Genomic DNA, 18,547 nt, shown 5'->3' on the forward strand with positions numbered 1-18,547 from the left:
ATGGAGATCCCCTCATCCCCACCAAAAGACTTAAGCATATATGAGAACTCAATATGTAACATGTAATATCAGAGGTGATGTTACAGAAAGTTAGGAAATGACTGACTATTCAAAAATAGTGTTGGGCAAGTGGCTCTCCACATGGGAAAATAAACAAAATTAGAGCACGAACTAGTACAATACACAAAATAAAATTCAGAAGTATTAAAATCCAAAATGTGAAAACAAACTTAAAATACTGCAGTGAAACATTACAGTTTTATTTATGATCTACTAAGGTACAAATCTAAAAAATAAACACCTTGAGCTACATGTAAATTTTAAAATTCTGTACCACCAGTATGTGAGTGCTAGGATGCTCAGTCATGTTCAACTCTTGGCAACCCCAAGATCTGTAGCCCACCAGGCTTCTGAGTCCATGGGATTCTCCAGGCAAGAATACTGGAGTGGGTTGCCATTTCCTCCTCCAGGCAATCTTCCCAACCCAGGGATGGAACTAGACACCAGATATAAATTAACTTGAAAGGCTAGGAGTATTCTGAGATATTTTCAACACACACAAGAGACAAAGGATTGTTATTAAGAAAAAAACCCAAATTTCTACATTCAATAATAAAAAGAAAAACAAGTCACCAGAACACTGGAGCAGATTTAAAAGATGCAATTCACAGACAACACAAATAGCCAACAACAAGAGAAAGCATTCCAGGCTCAGTGGAATTTAGTCATGTGAAAAGTAAGATAGTTGCAAGATACCATTTCACACCTATATGAATGGCAAAAACATTTAAATCAGTCATCACCATGTATTGTTGATAATGTGGCAACAGGTACATCTATATTCCGCTGGTGGAAGGTAAATCAGGACTGCCCCTTCAGAAGGCAGTTAGGCAATGTCTACAAAGCTCAAAATAGGAATTCATTCTAATTAGAAATTGTGGTTCTAGGTACAAGTCTCAAAGAAACTCATGCATATGCATACAAAGAGAGCCATAAAAAGATATTCCCTGAAAAGTTTTGTTTCTAAAGCCAAGGGGAAAAAAAGAAGAATAAAATGTAGAAACACAAACCAGAGCATAAATAGAGAAATTTGTCTAAATAAAACGTAGAATATGTTTATGGTAATGAAAATGAGTAAACTGAATCTACATGTGTAAAAATGGATAAAAGTTGACTCAATAAAGCAAGCAGTAGAATAATAGATAACATGCTACAATGGTAAACTGAAAACAAGGACATGAAACAGAATTAAAAGCAGAGAAAATATTCTATACTATCTAAGGATGTATGTGTAGGATACACATCAAGTCTGTGGCAGTGTTTGCCCCTGGGAAGAGAGAAACAGGCTGTGACTGAGAAGGGGAACACTGAAACCTCAACATGATCTGAAATAAGGTATTTCCGCTATTCAAAAATTTCAAGGCAAGTATTTTTGTTCAAAGAAATAATAAAGTTGTTTCTGGTTGTTTATTTTTTTCCCTCAACAGTGGGAGGGAAATTAGAGTGGTATGAATTTATAGCTTCAAAACTATATACAGCAACAAGTCCAAGAGACGTTAGAGATTATAGTTCTTATTCTGCTGGTAACTTCTGGCATAATATCGAGTTAAAACAGTAATTGATACCATTTTTTGAGAACAAGAGGAGAGATATGGAATGTAGATTACATCATCCTTTCAGGAACTATCCTCATTCTATAAACAAAAAACCCAAGGTTCAAAGAGACTCACTGAAAAAACTGCCAAAGTTTCAGGAAGTTTTATGTAGTGGAGGTAAATTTAAACTCACACCTGCATGGTAACAAAAGTTGTGCTCTTAAAGGCTCTGGCATTCTGCTTCCCATGACTCTTAGCCTATCAAATATATTTTTTCAGTGGACCTTTGTTTGTTTAAGGGCTTTAGTTTAATTAAGAAGATTTGTACAAAACTACCTAATGAAAGTCAAAACCTTGATATTAGAGAACCTATTGTGTTTTATTGCTTCTCTGGGAATAATGCAATTTTATAGATAATATGCACTTTGTGCTAAGAAGAATCTACATACAAATCTACATGCAAACCATTTCCATAACTACCTTATAGAATGTACCAGTGGGAAGTTATGTCAAACCTGGGTTTTAGCATTTCTGCTCTTAAAGAATGATTTAGAAGGTTTACATGTTTCTTGTAGGCTCAATGTAATGTAAATTATCTCAAATTTCAAAACTGGACTTCTTGATTGTGTTGTTTTTTTGCTATTGAGATGCATGAGCTGTTTGTATATTTTGGAGATTAATCCTTATCAGTTGCTTTGTTTGAAAATATTTTCTCCCATTCTGAGGGAAGATCTAATGGATATTTCTCCAAAGATGACACACAGATGGCCAGCAAACACATGAAAAGATGCTTAACGTCACCAATTATTAGAGAAATGCAAATGAAAATTACAATGAGGTATCACGTCACTCTGCTCAGAATGGCCATTATGAAAAAAATCTACAAACAATAAATGCTGGAGAAATTCTGGAGAAAAGTGAACCCAGCTACACTGTTCCTGGGAATGTAAATTGGTGCAGCCACTATGGAGGTTCCTCAAAAAACTAAAAACGGAATTACCATACGACCCAGCAATCCAACTCCTAGGCAGATACTTGGAGAAAACCATAGTTCAAAAAGATACATGTACCCCATTGTCCACTGTAGCACTATTTACAATAGTGAGGACATGGAACCAACCTAAATGTCCACCAACAGAGAAGTGGATAAAGATGTGGTATGTACATACAATGAAATATTATTCAGCAATAAAAAGGAACAAAATAGTGCCATCTGCAGAGTTGTGGATAGACTTAGAGATTATCATACGGAGTGAAGTAAGAAAGAGAAAAACAAGTAGCATCAAATATCATATAATATTGCTTACATGTGGCATCTAGGAGAATGGTACAGAAGAACATATTTGCAAAGCAGAAATAGAGACACAGATGTAGAGAACTTATGGACACCAAGGGGAAAAGTGGGGATGGGATGAACTGGGAGATTAATATTGACACACGTACACTAGTAATACTGTGTATAAAATAGGTAACTAATGAGAACCTACTGTATAGCACAGAAAATTCTACTCAGTGTTCTGTGGTGATCTAAATGGGAAGGAAATCTAAAAAAGAGGGGCTAGATGTATACTTAGAATTGATTCACTTTGCTGTACAGTAGAAACTAACACAATATTGTAAAGTAACTATACTCCAATAAAAATTAATAAAAAATAAAAATTGGTTTTTTTGTTTTTTTGACACATTTGAAAACCTGAACAGTCGTCTGTCCCAAGAGATTGTTTCATGTGTTGCAATTCATTCCAGGTCTCCTACCTTGGAGAGAATGGAGAGATAAGCTGGGCTTCTTTGGCCCAGGTAATGATGGGTGGGGGTAAACTCTTCACTTCACATGGAAGGGTCACCTCTTCTCCGGCAAGGACTGAGATCTCAACAGGCTTATCCTGGGATGGTCCCCTTTGTTCTCCGAACACTCTGGGCTTTACTAAAATAAACACAAGTTTGAGAAGGGAAGTACATTGAAAACAAAGCACACTTCAAGTTAAAATCAGGACTACTAATATTCTTAAATAATTTTCAAAAAGATTCTGTTGATTTCAAAGTTTGGGGACATATCTAAAGCTTTCCATAAACATTTACTGTGAGAGCTTAACGGAAAATGACTAGAACATTTTCCTTTTCAGCTCTTCCTTTCAGAACACAGTGAAAAGGTCCGCCAAAATGCCCTTTCAGAATCTGCCATATGTAAAGTAACCCCTCAAGGCAGAGCGCTAACCAAGACATAGCTGAGGTTTGGCTTTGCTAGCAGCCTTAACTACGTGGTGTTTCTAAAGAGGGTTGGGTGCCATAAGCATACTCCTTGGAAAAACACCATTAAATTTTTTCCAAAAGGCTATACCATTTCTCTCCCTTTAAATCAGAATCTTAAGAGAGGAGATGTAGGTTGGCAGGAAAAGTACATTTTTGTAAAAAACTATAAACTTGGGGGAGTAGTTCACTCTAGGGGTTCAGGCCTCTGGTAACGTTATTTGGGAGAGAAATGTGAGTTTTGGCACAGACAGACAGCCTCAGAGAAGAGCAGTCGTCCACGGGGGCTCTCACCATAGACAGTCAGCTGCACTTTCCTTTTGGCGTAGCCAGCTGCGTTGGTGGCGGTGCACACATACTCCCCAGTCTCCTCACCTCCGGGGGACACCACATACAGGCTTCCATCAGCCCCTGCGGAAAACTTAGCACTGCTGGTGGAAATCAGCTCGCCCTTCTGCAAAACAACACAGTGAAGTGTTTTTTAAGATAATAAAGGAGTGACTTAATGTCTGGAAGAGGAATAGAAGGAGAAAAAAGAATCTCTAAGGGAGAAAATACTAGATTGAAAGGACGCTAATTTAAAGAAAGTTCTTTGTAAGAAAAACGAATAATGCCAAGGTGACATTTCTTCCTACTAAACAGGGTCCCCTTCATTCTGGATGAGGAAGCAGCAAATGGGATGGGTATTTGTGCTAAATGTTCATCCTTTTGAGCACTTCACATGAATTAATTATGGTAATGCTCCCAACAATCTTATGAGTAGTAATTACCACAACCCCTATTTTACAGATGAAAGTATTAAAGCGGGGAGCTTGGCAGGATAACTTGCCCAATGTGAAAGAGTCAGTCATTGGTAGAACTAGAACCTGACCCTGGGCAGGCAGGCTCAGGAGGCCAAACTCTTCACCTCCATTGTTTTATCACAGAACAAAGGCCATTCGGGAAAGATTTTGGTTTTATATTTCCCTAAAACAAATTAAACTTCTATTCAGAACCAGACACTGTGCAGTTTGTGGAGTCAGCTTTACCACCATACTTTTGTGCCCAGGATGCAGGAATCTGAGCCTTCCAATTTAATTTACAGACATCAAAACCAACTTCTCTGTATTTCAGAGACTTTTATTTATTTATTTATTTTTTATTTTTTTAATAAATTTATTTATTTTAGTTGGGGGCTAATTACTTTACAATATTGTAATAGTTTTTGCCATACATTGACATGAATCAGCCATGGGTTTACATGTGTTTCCCTTCCTGGACCCCCCACCCACCTCCCTCCCCATCCCATCCCTCTGGGTCATCCCATTGCCCCGGCCCTGAGCCCTTGTCTCATGCATTGAACATGGAATGGTGTTCTGTTTCACATATGATAATATACATGTTTCAATGCTATTCTCCCAGAACGTCCCACCCTCACCTTCTCCCTCAGAGTCCATAAAATTGTTCTATGCATCTGTGTCTCTTATTCTGTCTCGCATATAGGGTTATCGTTACCATCTTTCAAATTCCATGTATATGCATTAGTATACTGTATTGTTGTTTTTCTTTCTGGCTTACTTCACTCTGTATAATGGGCTCCAGTTTCATCCATCTCAGTAGAACCGATTCAAATGTATTTTTTTTAATGGCTGAGTAATATTCCATTGTGTATATGTACCACAGCTTCCTTATCCATTCGTCTGCTGATGGACATCTAGGTTGCTTCCATGTCCTGGCTATTGTAAACAGTGCTGCGATGAACATTGGGGTACACGCGTCTCTTTCAATTCTGGTTTCCTCGGTGTATATGCCCAGCAGTGGGATTGCTGGGTCATATGGCAGTTCTATTGCCAGTTTTTTAAGGAATCTCCACACTGTTCTCCATAGTGGCTGTACTAGTTTGCATTCCCACCAACAGTGTAAGAGGGTTCCCTTTTCTCCACACCCTCTCCAGCATTTATTGCTTGTAGACTTTTAGAAGCATAAAATTAGATGTTACAGCTATCTGGAGAAAAACACGGTCCAAAAGGATACACGTACCCCAACGTTCACTGCAGCTCTGTTTACAATAGCCAAGACAAGAAAGCAACCTAAATGTCTTGGATGGATAAAGATGATGTGGTAAATATATACAATGGAATATTACTCAGCCATTAAAAAGAATGAACTAATGCCATCTGCAACAATATGGGTCGACCTAGAAACTGTCATAGTGAGTGAAGTAAGTCAAAGAGAATTATTGTGTGATATCCCTTATATGCAGAATATGAAAAAGAAACGATACAAATGAACTTATTTACAAAACAGAAACAGACCCACAGACTGAGAGAATGAACTTATGGTTACCAAGAGGGAAGTACTGGGGGAAGGGATAGTTATAAATTTTAGATGGACATATACACACTGCCATATTTAAAATGGATAACCAGCAGGACCTACTTTATAACACAGGGAACTCTACTCAATGTTATGTGGCAGGCTGGATGGGAGAGGAGTTTTAGGGGAGAATGGATACATGGACATGTATGGCTGAGTCCCTTTGCTATACAACTGAAACTATCACAACATTGTTAATTGGCAATACTTTGATATAAACTATAAAGTTTTTAACAATTAGATGTTAAGGCAAAATACTCTAGTTGTGTACTAATTCTAAAAACACGTTTCATTATTATGCCATCATTTTACATTATTTTCTAACAGATTTAATATGCCATCTTAGAAGCTGTTAAAATATGGAAAGGACTTCATCAGAAAATGCCTTTTTCCTCACTGCAAGGAAAAACCATAAAGCTTCATGACAGGGAATACAGAGAGGGGATAAACGAGTTCACTGTTGTTGCTTAGTCGTTAAGTCATGTCTGACTCTTTGCGACCACATGGATGGCATCCCGCCGAGCTCCTCTGTCCATGGGATTTCCCAGGCAAGAATACTAGCACGGGTTGCCATTTCCTTTTCCAGGGGATCTACCTGACCCAGGGATTGAACCCACGTCTCCTACATTGGCAGGTGGATTCTTTACCACCAAGTCACTAGCAAAGTCCACACAAGTTCACATATGTGTCTTATTTTGGCTTTGAGAAGAGTAGATTCCAAGACAAAGATTTGGACTCAGGGAACCTACTTGGAAAGTGACTCCCAGAGCCTTAAAGAGGAGGGTGGGAGAGCGAAGCAAGAAGGAAGGCAGGCTAATAAAGGGTTTCACTGCCCCAGTTTCCTCTGGGGAGGGGTTTATAAGCTGAGTGTGTGCTGGGGACCCTCTGAGACACTATGCACATACACTCAGAAGGGTTCTCCTGATAGATGAGAAGTCGGGCATGTATATGGGACATCTCCCCCTCCCAGGAGTTAATGTTCCTGCACTTCCTGACCACTCAGCAGGCTGAGTGACCTTGCAGAGCTTGCAGAAAGCCCTGAGTCCCCAAACCAGAGAGGTACATGTATGAAGTGTGACCCTGGCAGGGAGCATGCAGCTGTCCACCAGATCTGCGCTGAAGTCAAAATGGCTTGGAATTAACCACTGACAGGGAATAAAAAAAAGGATCTGCTAAAACGTGTGAAGTGCTCAGAAAAATGCCTAGCCCACAAAATGTGCTATATTAATGTTCTCTGTTGTGTGAATACTACTTTAAGGTCAAATAGGTGAATGCACCAAGGACATTTTAAGGTCCCTTCCAAGAGGTAAGACTGCGTGGTTTTTCCTTTCTGTAAGGTCCGATAGAGTGACAAGTTCCACGTATAACTAAAAATATTCAAATGTTATTGTTACAGCATGTGTCATTAACAAACACCACTAAATGCATCCTTTACCTTGGACCAGGCAATAGTTGGCTTGGGAATTCCACTTGCTTTGCACGGTAAAGTTACTGGAATGCCTTCAATGGTACTAAGGATCTGCTGTCCATGCTGAATTGTTGGCAGAACTGGAAAAGGAAGCAATATGAAGAATCTGAGCACCTACCCTTCCATTTTGCCTTACAAGTTTAAAGTGGAACTTTTTCGTGATAAACCGAATATTTAGAAGAACAAGCAAAGACAATCTTTTCTGTTAAAACGTAGGGTCATTTGTAAGGGAGTGTAATAAAGTAAATACAAGAGTTACAGTCTGAACAATTTAAATAAAAACTTAAAATGAAGTAGTAAATTATGTGTAATATGATTTTCCTAATAAAAATATGAGAGGATTGAAGGAAATCTGTATTTTCCAGAAATTCAACATAGAACTACACCCTAAGAGTTACACATTTAACATATATCTTCACTATTGTGCATTACACATTAAGCTGCAGTGAGCTGACTTAAACTCACCTCTAGATAAATGGACTATTAACCACTTCACATTAAATATCTGTCTATACACAAGAATCACTTAGCAAGCTACTAAATTTAACCTTGAAAATAGAATCTGTTTTCTCAAAAGGAATTCAAAAGTTATACTTGCAAAGCCTTAGGAGTTTACATTTAAAAGTCTAAAATACAAGATTCTAAGTCAATATTTTTTTGCTAAGAAGAATAGGATACCTTTTGATTTTAGAAAGCAACTCAAGAATTGGCACTAATGAGTGAAGCAATAGGAAAGAGATTTTATCACTCCATTCTGTGTAAGTCTGCTAATCATAACCAGTGTTAGTCTCTCAGCCATGTCTGACGTTTTGTGACCCTATGAGCTGTAGCCCACCAGGCTTCTCTGTCCATGGGATTCTCCAGGCAAGAAGACTGGAGTGAGTTGCCATTCCTTTCTCCAGGGGGGCCTTCCTGACCCAGGGATTGAACCTGGGTCTCCTGCACCATCTGAGCCACCAGAGAAGCCCAATCACAACCTCTCCAAATACAAAAAATTACCATTATTTGATGTTCTTAAAATAATGAATTTGAAAGAAGCTCTCATACGTGAAAGTTCCTAACAGCGCAATGAACATCATAAAAACACATGTATATATATATACCATGCAGTTCTTTTCCTTCCCCTGAAAGATGGAGCTGCTCTCTAGGGCTCAAGCACTCACTGCGTCTCTTGTCTTTAAGTCAAATATCCCTAGAATGATCCCAGCTACCCTGGAGTTGAAGTTAACCAGACAAGAGATACCAGAGACCTCAGTGCAAAAGCTTCCTTTTGGAAAAGCTTAGATTAGCTTTGTTACATACTTGTATTTTCCTAAGACTAGGCTTATTCCTTAGATAATATCTTCTTGAAGAATTGCCAGCAAATTCCAAGCCCTAAACAAGAATGTCGGGCTACTCTTTAAAGCGAGAAATTTAATTCCCAGAATTATCACGGAATAGTCAACTTTCAACTTTGCTGTCATTTTGTGGCAATGTGGAATAAGCCATTTTCTTAAATGCATATTAAGTTTGATGGGTATAAAGGCAAATGTCAGTTATAAATGCAGGCAATGGTTTTCAAATCTGATGACATTTGAATATGGAAGAGCTTTTTCTTTCCAGATTGTCAATCTATGTAAATCAACATAACAATGAAATGGTTTGTCATTTTAATTTGCATTTGTATATACATTAGTTAATACAATTCTTTTAAGAATTCATTGAGAGCCTTTACTATATTTTTTAATTGATTAAATCAAAGTATAGTTGATTTATAATGTTGTGTTAATCTCTCATAAATAGCAGAGTGACTCATTTATACATATATATATACCTTCTTTTACCCTTTTCCATTATGGTTTATCTCAGGATATAATAAATATTCTTAAAAGTGGAGAGACAGAGTGATGAAATTAACATAAATACAGAGGTATAGAGAAACTATAATACTGCATCACATCCAACTCAAAGACAAATCTTTCCCCTGGATAGCTGGTTGGTTTAGTCCATGTCAAATGGCTGGGTTAATTTTTTCTTAATCTTATTAACTAAATCAGTTATGCATTTTGGACTACAATGGATGAAACAATGTTCTCAAATGACCTCTTTAACTTTTCATTGTTAAATTTCCATTATCTTGATAAACCATATCATTGGTTTGTCAGTCTTCTCCAACTCCTTGGGACTGGCCAACTTCATGTCACTCTTTGACCCAAGCGAAAATTTACATCAGAATCCATCTCAAAACAATATTCTAGGCAGTTGTTAGAAGTCAAAGGAAGATGACGTGAGTACACTTCTACTGTCGATTGTCAAACCAGTCCATAAGCACCCTCTGGGAAATGTATGGGCTCTAGCCATACATCAAACATAACTGTAGCCAATCTGGCATTATGTATTTACTCTTTTGGACCATAACTAATTTAGTGTTACTTTACTATTTCTTCAAGAATATTTCATACAAGGTTGGTGGAGATTGGCACAAGATTGGTCTGAGACTGAAAGAGGTCGAAGAGGCTATTTATAGGAAAAGCAGACATTAAAAAGAAGATGGCCTGCATCCACTGAAAACTTCAACAGAACAAGCAAAATTTGGAAATTACTGGATTGTCCAATTCAGGCCCTAAGAAAGACTGAATCAACTACTAAAAATAAATGTTCTATTCTACTTTCATCCCTGTACACAGAGCTAGTTTTTTTAATACTACACTTTAGAAAAGCAATGTTGCAAAGTCTTGAAAGGAAATATTAAAAAAAATTATGACAATTTCTTAAACTATGTAGCTGTCATCTATTGAGATGTAAAAAGCTGACAATGGTTACTCATGAATGGAAAAAAAGATAGCTTTTGGATTTTTTTATTTGTGACCTTTATAACATGCAAAAAGATTGTTTGGAGCACATGAGATGGCCTTTAGAAAAGTTTAGGTCATTTCTAGCTAAGACACAAAGGGGTTATTAGTAAGGACATGGCTGTTACACAATCTGAAAAGAAGAGGCAGTTTGGATGGTATAATAAGTTCTGCTTGCCTGAAATTAAAATGTATTTTTAAATATAACTCTTTGAGATCTAAGTTCACTTTTATCAATTAAGAAACTACTTACAAAAGCCCTTGGACAGACTCAGCTAGTGACTTCCAATAATATCTTTTTGTGTACACAGGAAAGGGAAATCTGGAAACAGCCTTAACAATGTTAAATATTGTTCAAGAAATAAGGCTTTTTGTTAAGAATAACAATTAGGAAAGATATCTACTTCTTATAATTAGAGGAACAGAGTGATTTGATTTAAAGACATGGACCCAGTTCTGAACTGGGAAAAAAATTATGATGGGTGCGCCTCTTACCATGCACGTCCACAGTGGTAGTTTTGTTAGTGGTTCCAGCGACATTACTGGCCACACAAGTATACTCGCCTCCATCCTGCAAGCGAACTCTTTCAATATGGAGACTCCCATCACTGCGTACAGTGATGTAAGGGTTTTGGACCAACTTGAAGGGAAAAAAAGTCATTTTTAATTAAAACGGCAATAGTGTCTAAGCCAAAAGCAGATCTGCTTTCTTTTCCAACTGGGTTATTAAATGTCTTATAAAATAACAAAATATTTTAACATCCTTAAGTGAAAAATGATGAGCATAAAATGTTACTAAGCATCGTAACATTTGTATGCCATTGTGATATACAACCAAAAATTCTATCCACTAACATCTGTCGGAATTATGCACATGTTGCAAAGGGAAAGAAATAGAAACATTTATCCCCTGTCTCTGTAATTTTGATTATCATGCAGAACCCAAATTTGACTCTTACTATTGGCTTAATTTGTTGTTTTTCAAGAAGATTTGATTACCACTTGCAAGCCATTTGACATTTTTATTTTGGCAGTCAAGCATCACTCAAACTGACAGAATGATCTAAACACCCACTCTATTCAGTGACAGATACAAATATTAGAAGTCAATGCGTGATATAGCAACTACACGAGAGAAGGGTGACAACAGTTTGTTAATAATCATTACCTCTAACTCTGTACCATTTATGTATTTTGTTCAATCACAGGGTACTTTAGTGCTCAAACAGTATCATCCTATGTCATAAGGGCATTTATTATTGAGTGAGCTGCACTCATTTTTCTCGGATTTTTATGCAAATATGAACGTTTTTACATCTTATTTCATGGACTCAATTCACTTTTAATTGGCACTTCAAGAGGAAAGTAAGTCTAAATACTCTGGAAAATAGAAGGAAAAATGCTCTGAACTAGATGAAAATTTATTGCCACAGATAGTATGTTTACAGAATAATTCCTTAGAACTGTGAAAATTTTTCAAATTCCTTCATAATCACAAGTTATGCCTTGAAGAACAATGACACAAAATTGATCCACATTGTAAAATAGTTCACTGTAAAAGAATGTTTGAAGATAATAATAAAGATTAAAATATAAAATGAAACAATTTTATGAGAATATTAACATTTTATTATGTCCTGCAAGGAAGTATATAAAATATTTAAATGCTATGAAAACAAACTTCATCCTTGCTTCATTTTTTACATATTCTGGAATTTACTAGTAACAGTGAATTTAATGCAAAATCATGAAAATTACACCATTGACTATTTCTCCATCATATTAATTCCAAAATCATATAAACTGCATAAACATGTTAATACTGAAAAAACATTTTGATACATTAAAAAAATAAATGTTTGCATATTTATTTTATTGAAATTTCAGTGGTTAAAACACACTGCCTCTTACTGAAGAAAATTAGGAATACGAACACATGGATTTAAAATGCTCTTACCATGGCTGAATTCTTAATCCACCGACGTTCTGGAATGGGATTTCCAGCCAGTAGAGCACAAGGCAAAGTAAGCTGCTGTCCTTCAATTACACTGGTTACCGGGGGGCTGATTCCAATGAGTGGAGCGACTAAATCAGAGAGAGCACACAGCCGCCATCAGCACTATTTCACTCAAAAGGAAGGCCAATTCTTTTATAGACCAAGATGACTACTAATGAAGCTATTAGAAAACTGAGTTTTCAAGAACAAGATATTTAAATGCACACATGTACAAATTAGAAGATAGAGATGCAGGACCCTTCTAAGCCAGAGAGAACGGCAAGAGGACAGGTAATAGTATAGAAGTAAAGAAAGTTACTAGAGTAGGTCTATGGCTTAAAGGGCAGAAAAGGCAGGCCAAGAAATCTGCAAAATATTCAGCAGACAGATGGAGAATGACTGAAAGTACTGATAAATAGAAAACTAGAATCATCAGGAAATATTCATCTGGGAAATTACTGGACAAGGGACAATTAGAATGAATGAGATTAATGAGGAGGCTGTCATAACAGCTCAGACAAATAGAATGATGGAAGGCACAGAAACATTGTAAATATATTCTTTTCTAGAAATCAATGAATAAATTCAACATAAATCAAAGTAAAAGCCCTAAGAGATTCTTCTTGGAAAATGTAAGCATATGTAGATGAATAAAGGGAGATACATAAGAAAATATTGTAGAAGTGTATTAATGAGAAATGTGCACTGACAAATTTAAAAATCACAATAAATGCTATAATACTTTAAAGAGTGTAGGACTAGCATATGAACAGAATTCCAAGGAACAGACATAGAATATATATTTAAGCGTGTGGCCAAATGCATAATTTAACCAGTGGGAAGAGAATATTCAATAAAAGATACTGTAGCAAAGTCTTACCACTTGGAAAGAAAGGATTTTGTATTCTTACTTCATATCACACACAGAAATAATTCCATGTGGACAAAGATGATAAGTGTAAAGAGAAGAACTAGAAAAGAATACCACCACCATGTGTGTTTGTGTGTGTACTCAGACTTAAATGAATTTATTCAATTGACCTTCATTTCTTCAAGTGGAAGGTAAGGAGCTTAAAGTGGATATGTCTAAGGTTACTTCCACTTCTAACATCAGTGAAATATGAAATAGGGTAGGAGGGAAGGACAGCTAATGTTGCAATCAGATATTTACTTTTTTTTTTTTTTTAAATGGTACAAGGAAGAGATGAGGTAGTAAAAGAAGCCTGATGTTTGCAAAAAGTGTGCTAAGTACTTCATTGATCTTACCAAGTCCTGTCACTGTGACTGTTGTCTGGGACTGGATCTTTCCAAACTGGTTTTCTGCTTCACAAACATATGTTCCTTTATCACTTGCCCATAAGTCTAAAAAGAAGAGATTATTCACTCACTCAGCACCACCCATTAACCACGTGTGAGTCACAGTGTTGAGATCTGTGAGTGGAAAATATGATACTGCTGCCTGGTAGTTCCCATTCTAGGAGAGGAGACATACATAGAAAACAACTATCCTATTGCAATGTGAAAATGCTCTCATGTGAGCTTCAGACCAAGAGCTGTGGGAGCAGAGAGACAGAAGTGCCTAACGGCACATGGAGGACTTAGGGAAGGAGTCACATAGGAGCTAATATCTGCACGCGCATATTTGCTTAGTCATGTCCGACTCTTTGCGACTCCATGGACTGCAGCCCACCAGGCTCCTCTCTCCTGGGGATTTCCCAAGCAAGAATACTGGAATGGGTTGCCATTTCCTCTTCTAGGGGATTTTTCCAACCCAGGAATTGAACCCATATCTCCAGCCTCTCCTGCACCGCAGGTGGGTTCTTTACTTCTGAGCCACTAGGGAAGCCTGGGCTATACCTTAAACAACAGGTAGAACAGAAGAAGGGCAGTCCCAAACCAATGGGCTCAAAGGCAAGAACATGACTTGAAAAATCATGCTCTGTTCAAAGAATGGAAAGCTGTATCACCTCCCTGGAGACATTCTGGAGGCTTGCAGGAGAGATTGTTTTCATTGGTACCATGATTAGGGGAGGCTTCACTAGTGACTCAGCAGTAGAGAATCCATCTGCAATGCAGGAGACCTGGAGATGTGGGTTAGACCCCTGGGTCGGGAAGAGCCTCTGGAGGAGAAAATGGCAATGCACTCAAGTAATCTTGCCAAAAAAATCCCATGGACAGAGGAGCCTGACAGGCTACAGTCCATGGGGTCACAAAGAGTCAGACATAACTTAAAATAACAAGAGCAAATGATAAGGAGTGTCTACTGGCAACAACTAGGCAGACAACGTGTGGGGGTGGATTCACAATAGGAATATCCCAAGTTCAGCAAGAGTTTCGAAGGCCCTACTGCAAATTTTTGGATTTGATGACTTTGTTTATATTTATTTGAGCCTACAACCTAATCCTGTATAAGTGGAAGAAAGAACTTTTCCAAAATTGTGTACCATTTTAGAACCAGCTAAGAGTTTCTGGGTCATCAATCCATTCCTTTATCACTCTACATTTTAGCTGTCAAATTCATGGTGATATAAATAAACATGTATGCATACTGTGTGAGCATTGCCTGGATATTTATCTATTGCTGCTGCTGCTACTGAGTCACTTCAGTCGTGTCCAACTCTGTGTGACCCTATGGACTGCAGCCCACCAGGCTTCTCTGTCCATGGGATTCTCTAGGCAAGGGTACTAGAGTGGGTTGCCATGCCTCCCTCCAGATCTTCCAACCCAAGGATCAAACCTGGGTCTCCTGCATTTCAGGCAGATTCTTTACCACTGAGCCACCCCCAGGGAAGCCCATTTATCTACTGAAATACTATTATTTTAAGAAAAATTACTTTGTTTTCTTTTGTACTAAATTTGCATGTTAAAATTTCTTATTATGTAAGTCAGTCAAATATATAAAATTTTCAGAGTAATAAAAAGCATATTTATGAAATATTTTAAATTAAAGATTGTGTTGGGATAAGGGGGAGGATTATTGGGTTACAGGTTGTGTGGACATAATCAGGAGCCTGAAGATGAAGAGGCAGACTGCTGCCTTTTAAAAAGCAAAGTTTTATCTTATGAGCAACTGGGAAGTCAAAAGAAGGTTTTAAATAGGAGACTGACTGACTGTCATCTTTGCAAATATCTTAACTAAAATAAGCACATTTTAATCTATTGATAAGACACTGACAGAGAAAAAAATAATAGTTTTCCATTATGAATAGTTCCATCCTATCTCAAAGAGTGCTGACCAAGTTTCTACTCTGTTAACCATATGCATGTAACTACAAAATTGCATCTGGTAAATGCTGATGGTATATACTCTCAAAATTAGCAAACATTCATTTGCCAAGGCAACTTCGGCAAACCACCTGGTTAATAAGTTGGAGATTATTTCTAACCAAGATATTTTTCATATCATCAACTCAGGCTATTTTGTAGAGAAATACAAAATACCACTGAGAACTAAATTTCTAATTGTAGCTTCCTTTTAGATAATTTACTTTGAGCAACTGGGAAACCATTGATGAACACACTGCCCTCCTTTATTTTTTCTTTTCTTTCATTTCCACCAACTGATTTGTTTTCAAGTCTTTTTGTTTCCATCTGGGCTGTTTCTCATCACCACTGTATCACCCTATCTCTGTGAGCTTCTCTATTCTTCTAGCTCATGTCTCCTCTATCCTGCAGAGGAGCTGTTCTGAAACAGTACTTTCACATGCCTTTTCCCGCTGAGGAAGCTTGGGGGGCTATTTGCTATCTTACCAACTACATTTCTTCACCTGCACATTTCAGGTTCTGCACAATCTGACCCATCTATTGAGTAATTCTCGTATGTACTAATATGGCCACCTGCTCAGACAGTAGATTATAAAATATCTGAGGGAGGAACCCCATATTTGACTTCAGTCTTCACCACAGAGCCTAGCACAAAGCTGAATACTTAAGTGCTTGTAATTAGTTTAATTTGTACTGAAACTTTAAGGGAGGTTAATGTACATTTGACATTGTTAATAAATATGAAAATCACTTATGGAGGGCTTTCTACAAAATACCCTTAAACTCAATTTTTTAAAAAAAGTCAATTAATCATTGAATTCTTTTTACTCTTCTTATGCCATTATCCAAATATTCTTAACAATATTTGAAAAAGTACTAAGAGTTTACAAACATCTGAATGGTTAAGAGATTATCGGTAAAAGTTTGGGATGAGGGAATATTTGACTTTTTAAAAAATGTTTTGCTCCAGATAGAGAGTTTTTAGTCAACATTGATAGTGAATAGGGTCCCTATGCATGTGATTATGAATTCTTGGCCCCAAACAATTAATATTAACTAACTACTAGTAATATTTTACCTCTCTATACAACAGTTGGTACAAGAGTAAATAAGACATGATTACTTATCCACCTACAGGCCCAGGTTGACTCTATTTGTAATAGGAAACTGAGATATAAAGAAGTCATACTGCTTCATAAGTCTTTATGATATAGTAACGACATAAAATTGAATAAAATGCTATTCATGTATGATAATTCCAGGCATGAGTTCAGTATTATTAAAATGAAATTCAAAAAACACAAAATGTGTTGGCAAGATTAATTTACTATTTTAAACATACCAACGCCTATGTGTAAAAAATGTATACTTTCAGTGTACATATTTGTATAAAATATATTTCCTTTAACCTACTTGAAATAAAGAGATCTCCTGTTCTTAGTTGGCTGATGGAACTCACTGAAAAAGGTCTTGAGAAGATGGGCATGTTGTCTAATCTTCGCCATTTAATCTTTGGTTCTGGATAACCCTGGACATAGCAAGGTAATGTCACATTTGAGCCAATTTCCATAGATACATCAGTAGGTTCTTGTATAAAAACTGGAGGTGCTGTAGATATTTAAAATGAAAAATAAAAGGTCATTGGTATCGTATACAGGCACATGAAATGTAAATTCATTTATAGCTAATTTAATAAAGAGCATGAATAAACTGCAGCCATGAAATTAAAAGACACTTGCTCCTTGGAAGAAAAGCAATGACAAAAAAATCTAGACAGCATAGTAAAAAGACACATTACTTTGCCAACAAAGGTCAATCAAGTCAAAGCTATGGTTTTTCCAGTAGTCACGTATGGATGTGAGAGTTGGACTATAAAGAGAGCTGAGTGCCGAAGAATTGATGCTTTTGAACTACGGTGTTGGATAAGACTCTTGAGAGTCCGTTGGACTGCAAAGAGACCCAATCAGTCCATCCTAAAGGAAACCAGTCCTGAATATTCACTGAAAGGACTGATGCTAAAGCTGAAACTCCAATACTTTGGCCACCTGATGCGAAGAACTGACTCATTTGAAAAGACCCTGATGCTGGGAAAGATTGAAGGCGGGAGGAGAAGGGGACGACAGAGGATGAGATGGTTGGATGGCATCACCGACTCAATGGACATGAGTTTGAGTAAACTCTGGGAGGTGGTGATGGACAGGGAGGCCTGGGGTGCTGCACTATGGGATTGCAAAGAGTCGGACACAATTGAGTGAGTGAACTGAATTTAATAAACAAACAACAGATTGAATTTGAATCAACTTGTTCATATACTATTATAAACACATGTTTTATCTGTCTGCTATTAAAACACATTTTCTTAATAAATGAACAGAGGCACAAGAAGTTCAACTGTTCCCTTAATGTGATAAGATAGAAGCAATGGCAATTTAAATCAGGATTTCCTTAACTAAAGAGAATCTTCCATTTCTGGAATTTGTCTTTTAGTTTATGCCACACTCCTCAAAACTTTAAATTTTCTAATAAATGAGTCTGCTTTGTAATGAAATACTTTAGACAATTGCCAAAACTTACTTCTTTTGGTGGAATTTTTAAATAAATTAATTCATATCAGGGCTTATTCTTCAATATATCACTATATAACAAGCAGACAGTATTTAATCTTAAATTATATTCTTGGTGTATATCACATTCTTGCTTCTCAATACCTTTTATTTATTTTTTGCATTTTTGATTTAAAGAAATTGCAGCTTGAAAATCAATAATTTAAATTTATAGGGTAGCTTTTGAT

General features: G+C 36.9%; 1 protein-coding gene across 1 annotated transcript in view; it reads right to left on the minus strand.

The window, feature by feature from the left end:
• Nucleotides 1-18,547, minus strand: part of HMCN1 (hemicentin 1) — a 521,571-nt gene that overhangs the window by 238,826 nt on the left and 264,198 nt on the right. The window contains exons 16-22 of the mRNA XM_081492191.1: nt 17,170-17,364; nt 13,759-13,854; nt 12,454-12,581; nt 10,992-11,136; nt 7,633-7,745; nt 4,137-4,296; nt 3,351-3,519 (exon numbers count right to left, since the gene is read on the minus strand). Of these exons, the coding sequence (XP_081348317.1) occupies nt 3,351-3,519; nt 4,137-4,296; nt 7,633-7,745; nt 10,992-11,136; nt 12,454-12,581; nt 13,759-13,854; nt 17,170-17,364 (1,006 nt within the window). The remainder of the gene's footprint in view (nt 1-3,350; nt 3,520-4,136; nt 4,297-7,632; nt 7,746-10,991; nt 11,137-12,453; nt 12,582-13,758; nt 13,855-17,169; nt 17,365-18,547) is intronic.

This window comes from Giraffa tippelskirchi, chromosome 5 (assembly GCF_054371585.1).
Source record: "Giraffa tippelskirchi isolate mGirTip1 chromosome 5, T2T-mGirTip1v1.2.pri, whole genome shotgun sequence".
NCBI lineage: Eukaryota > Metazoa > Chordata > Mammalia > Artiodactyla > Giraffidae > Giraffa > Giraffa tippelskirchi.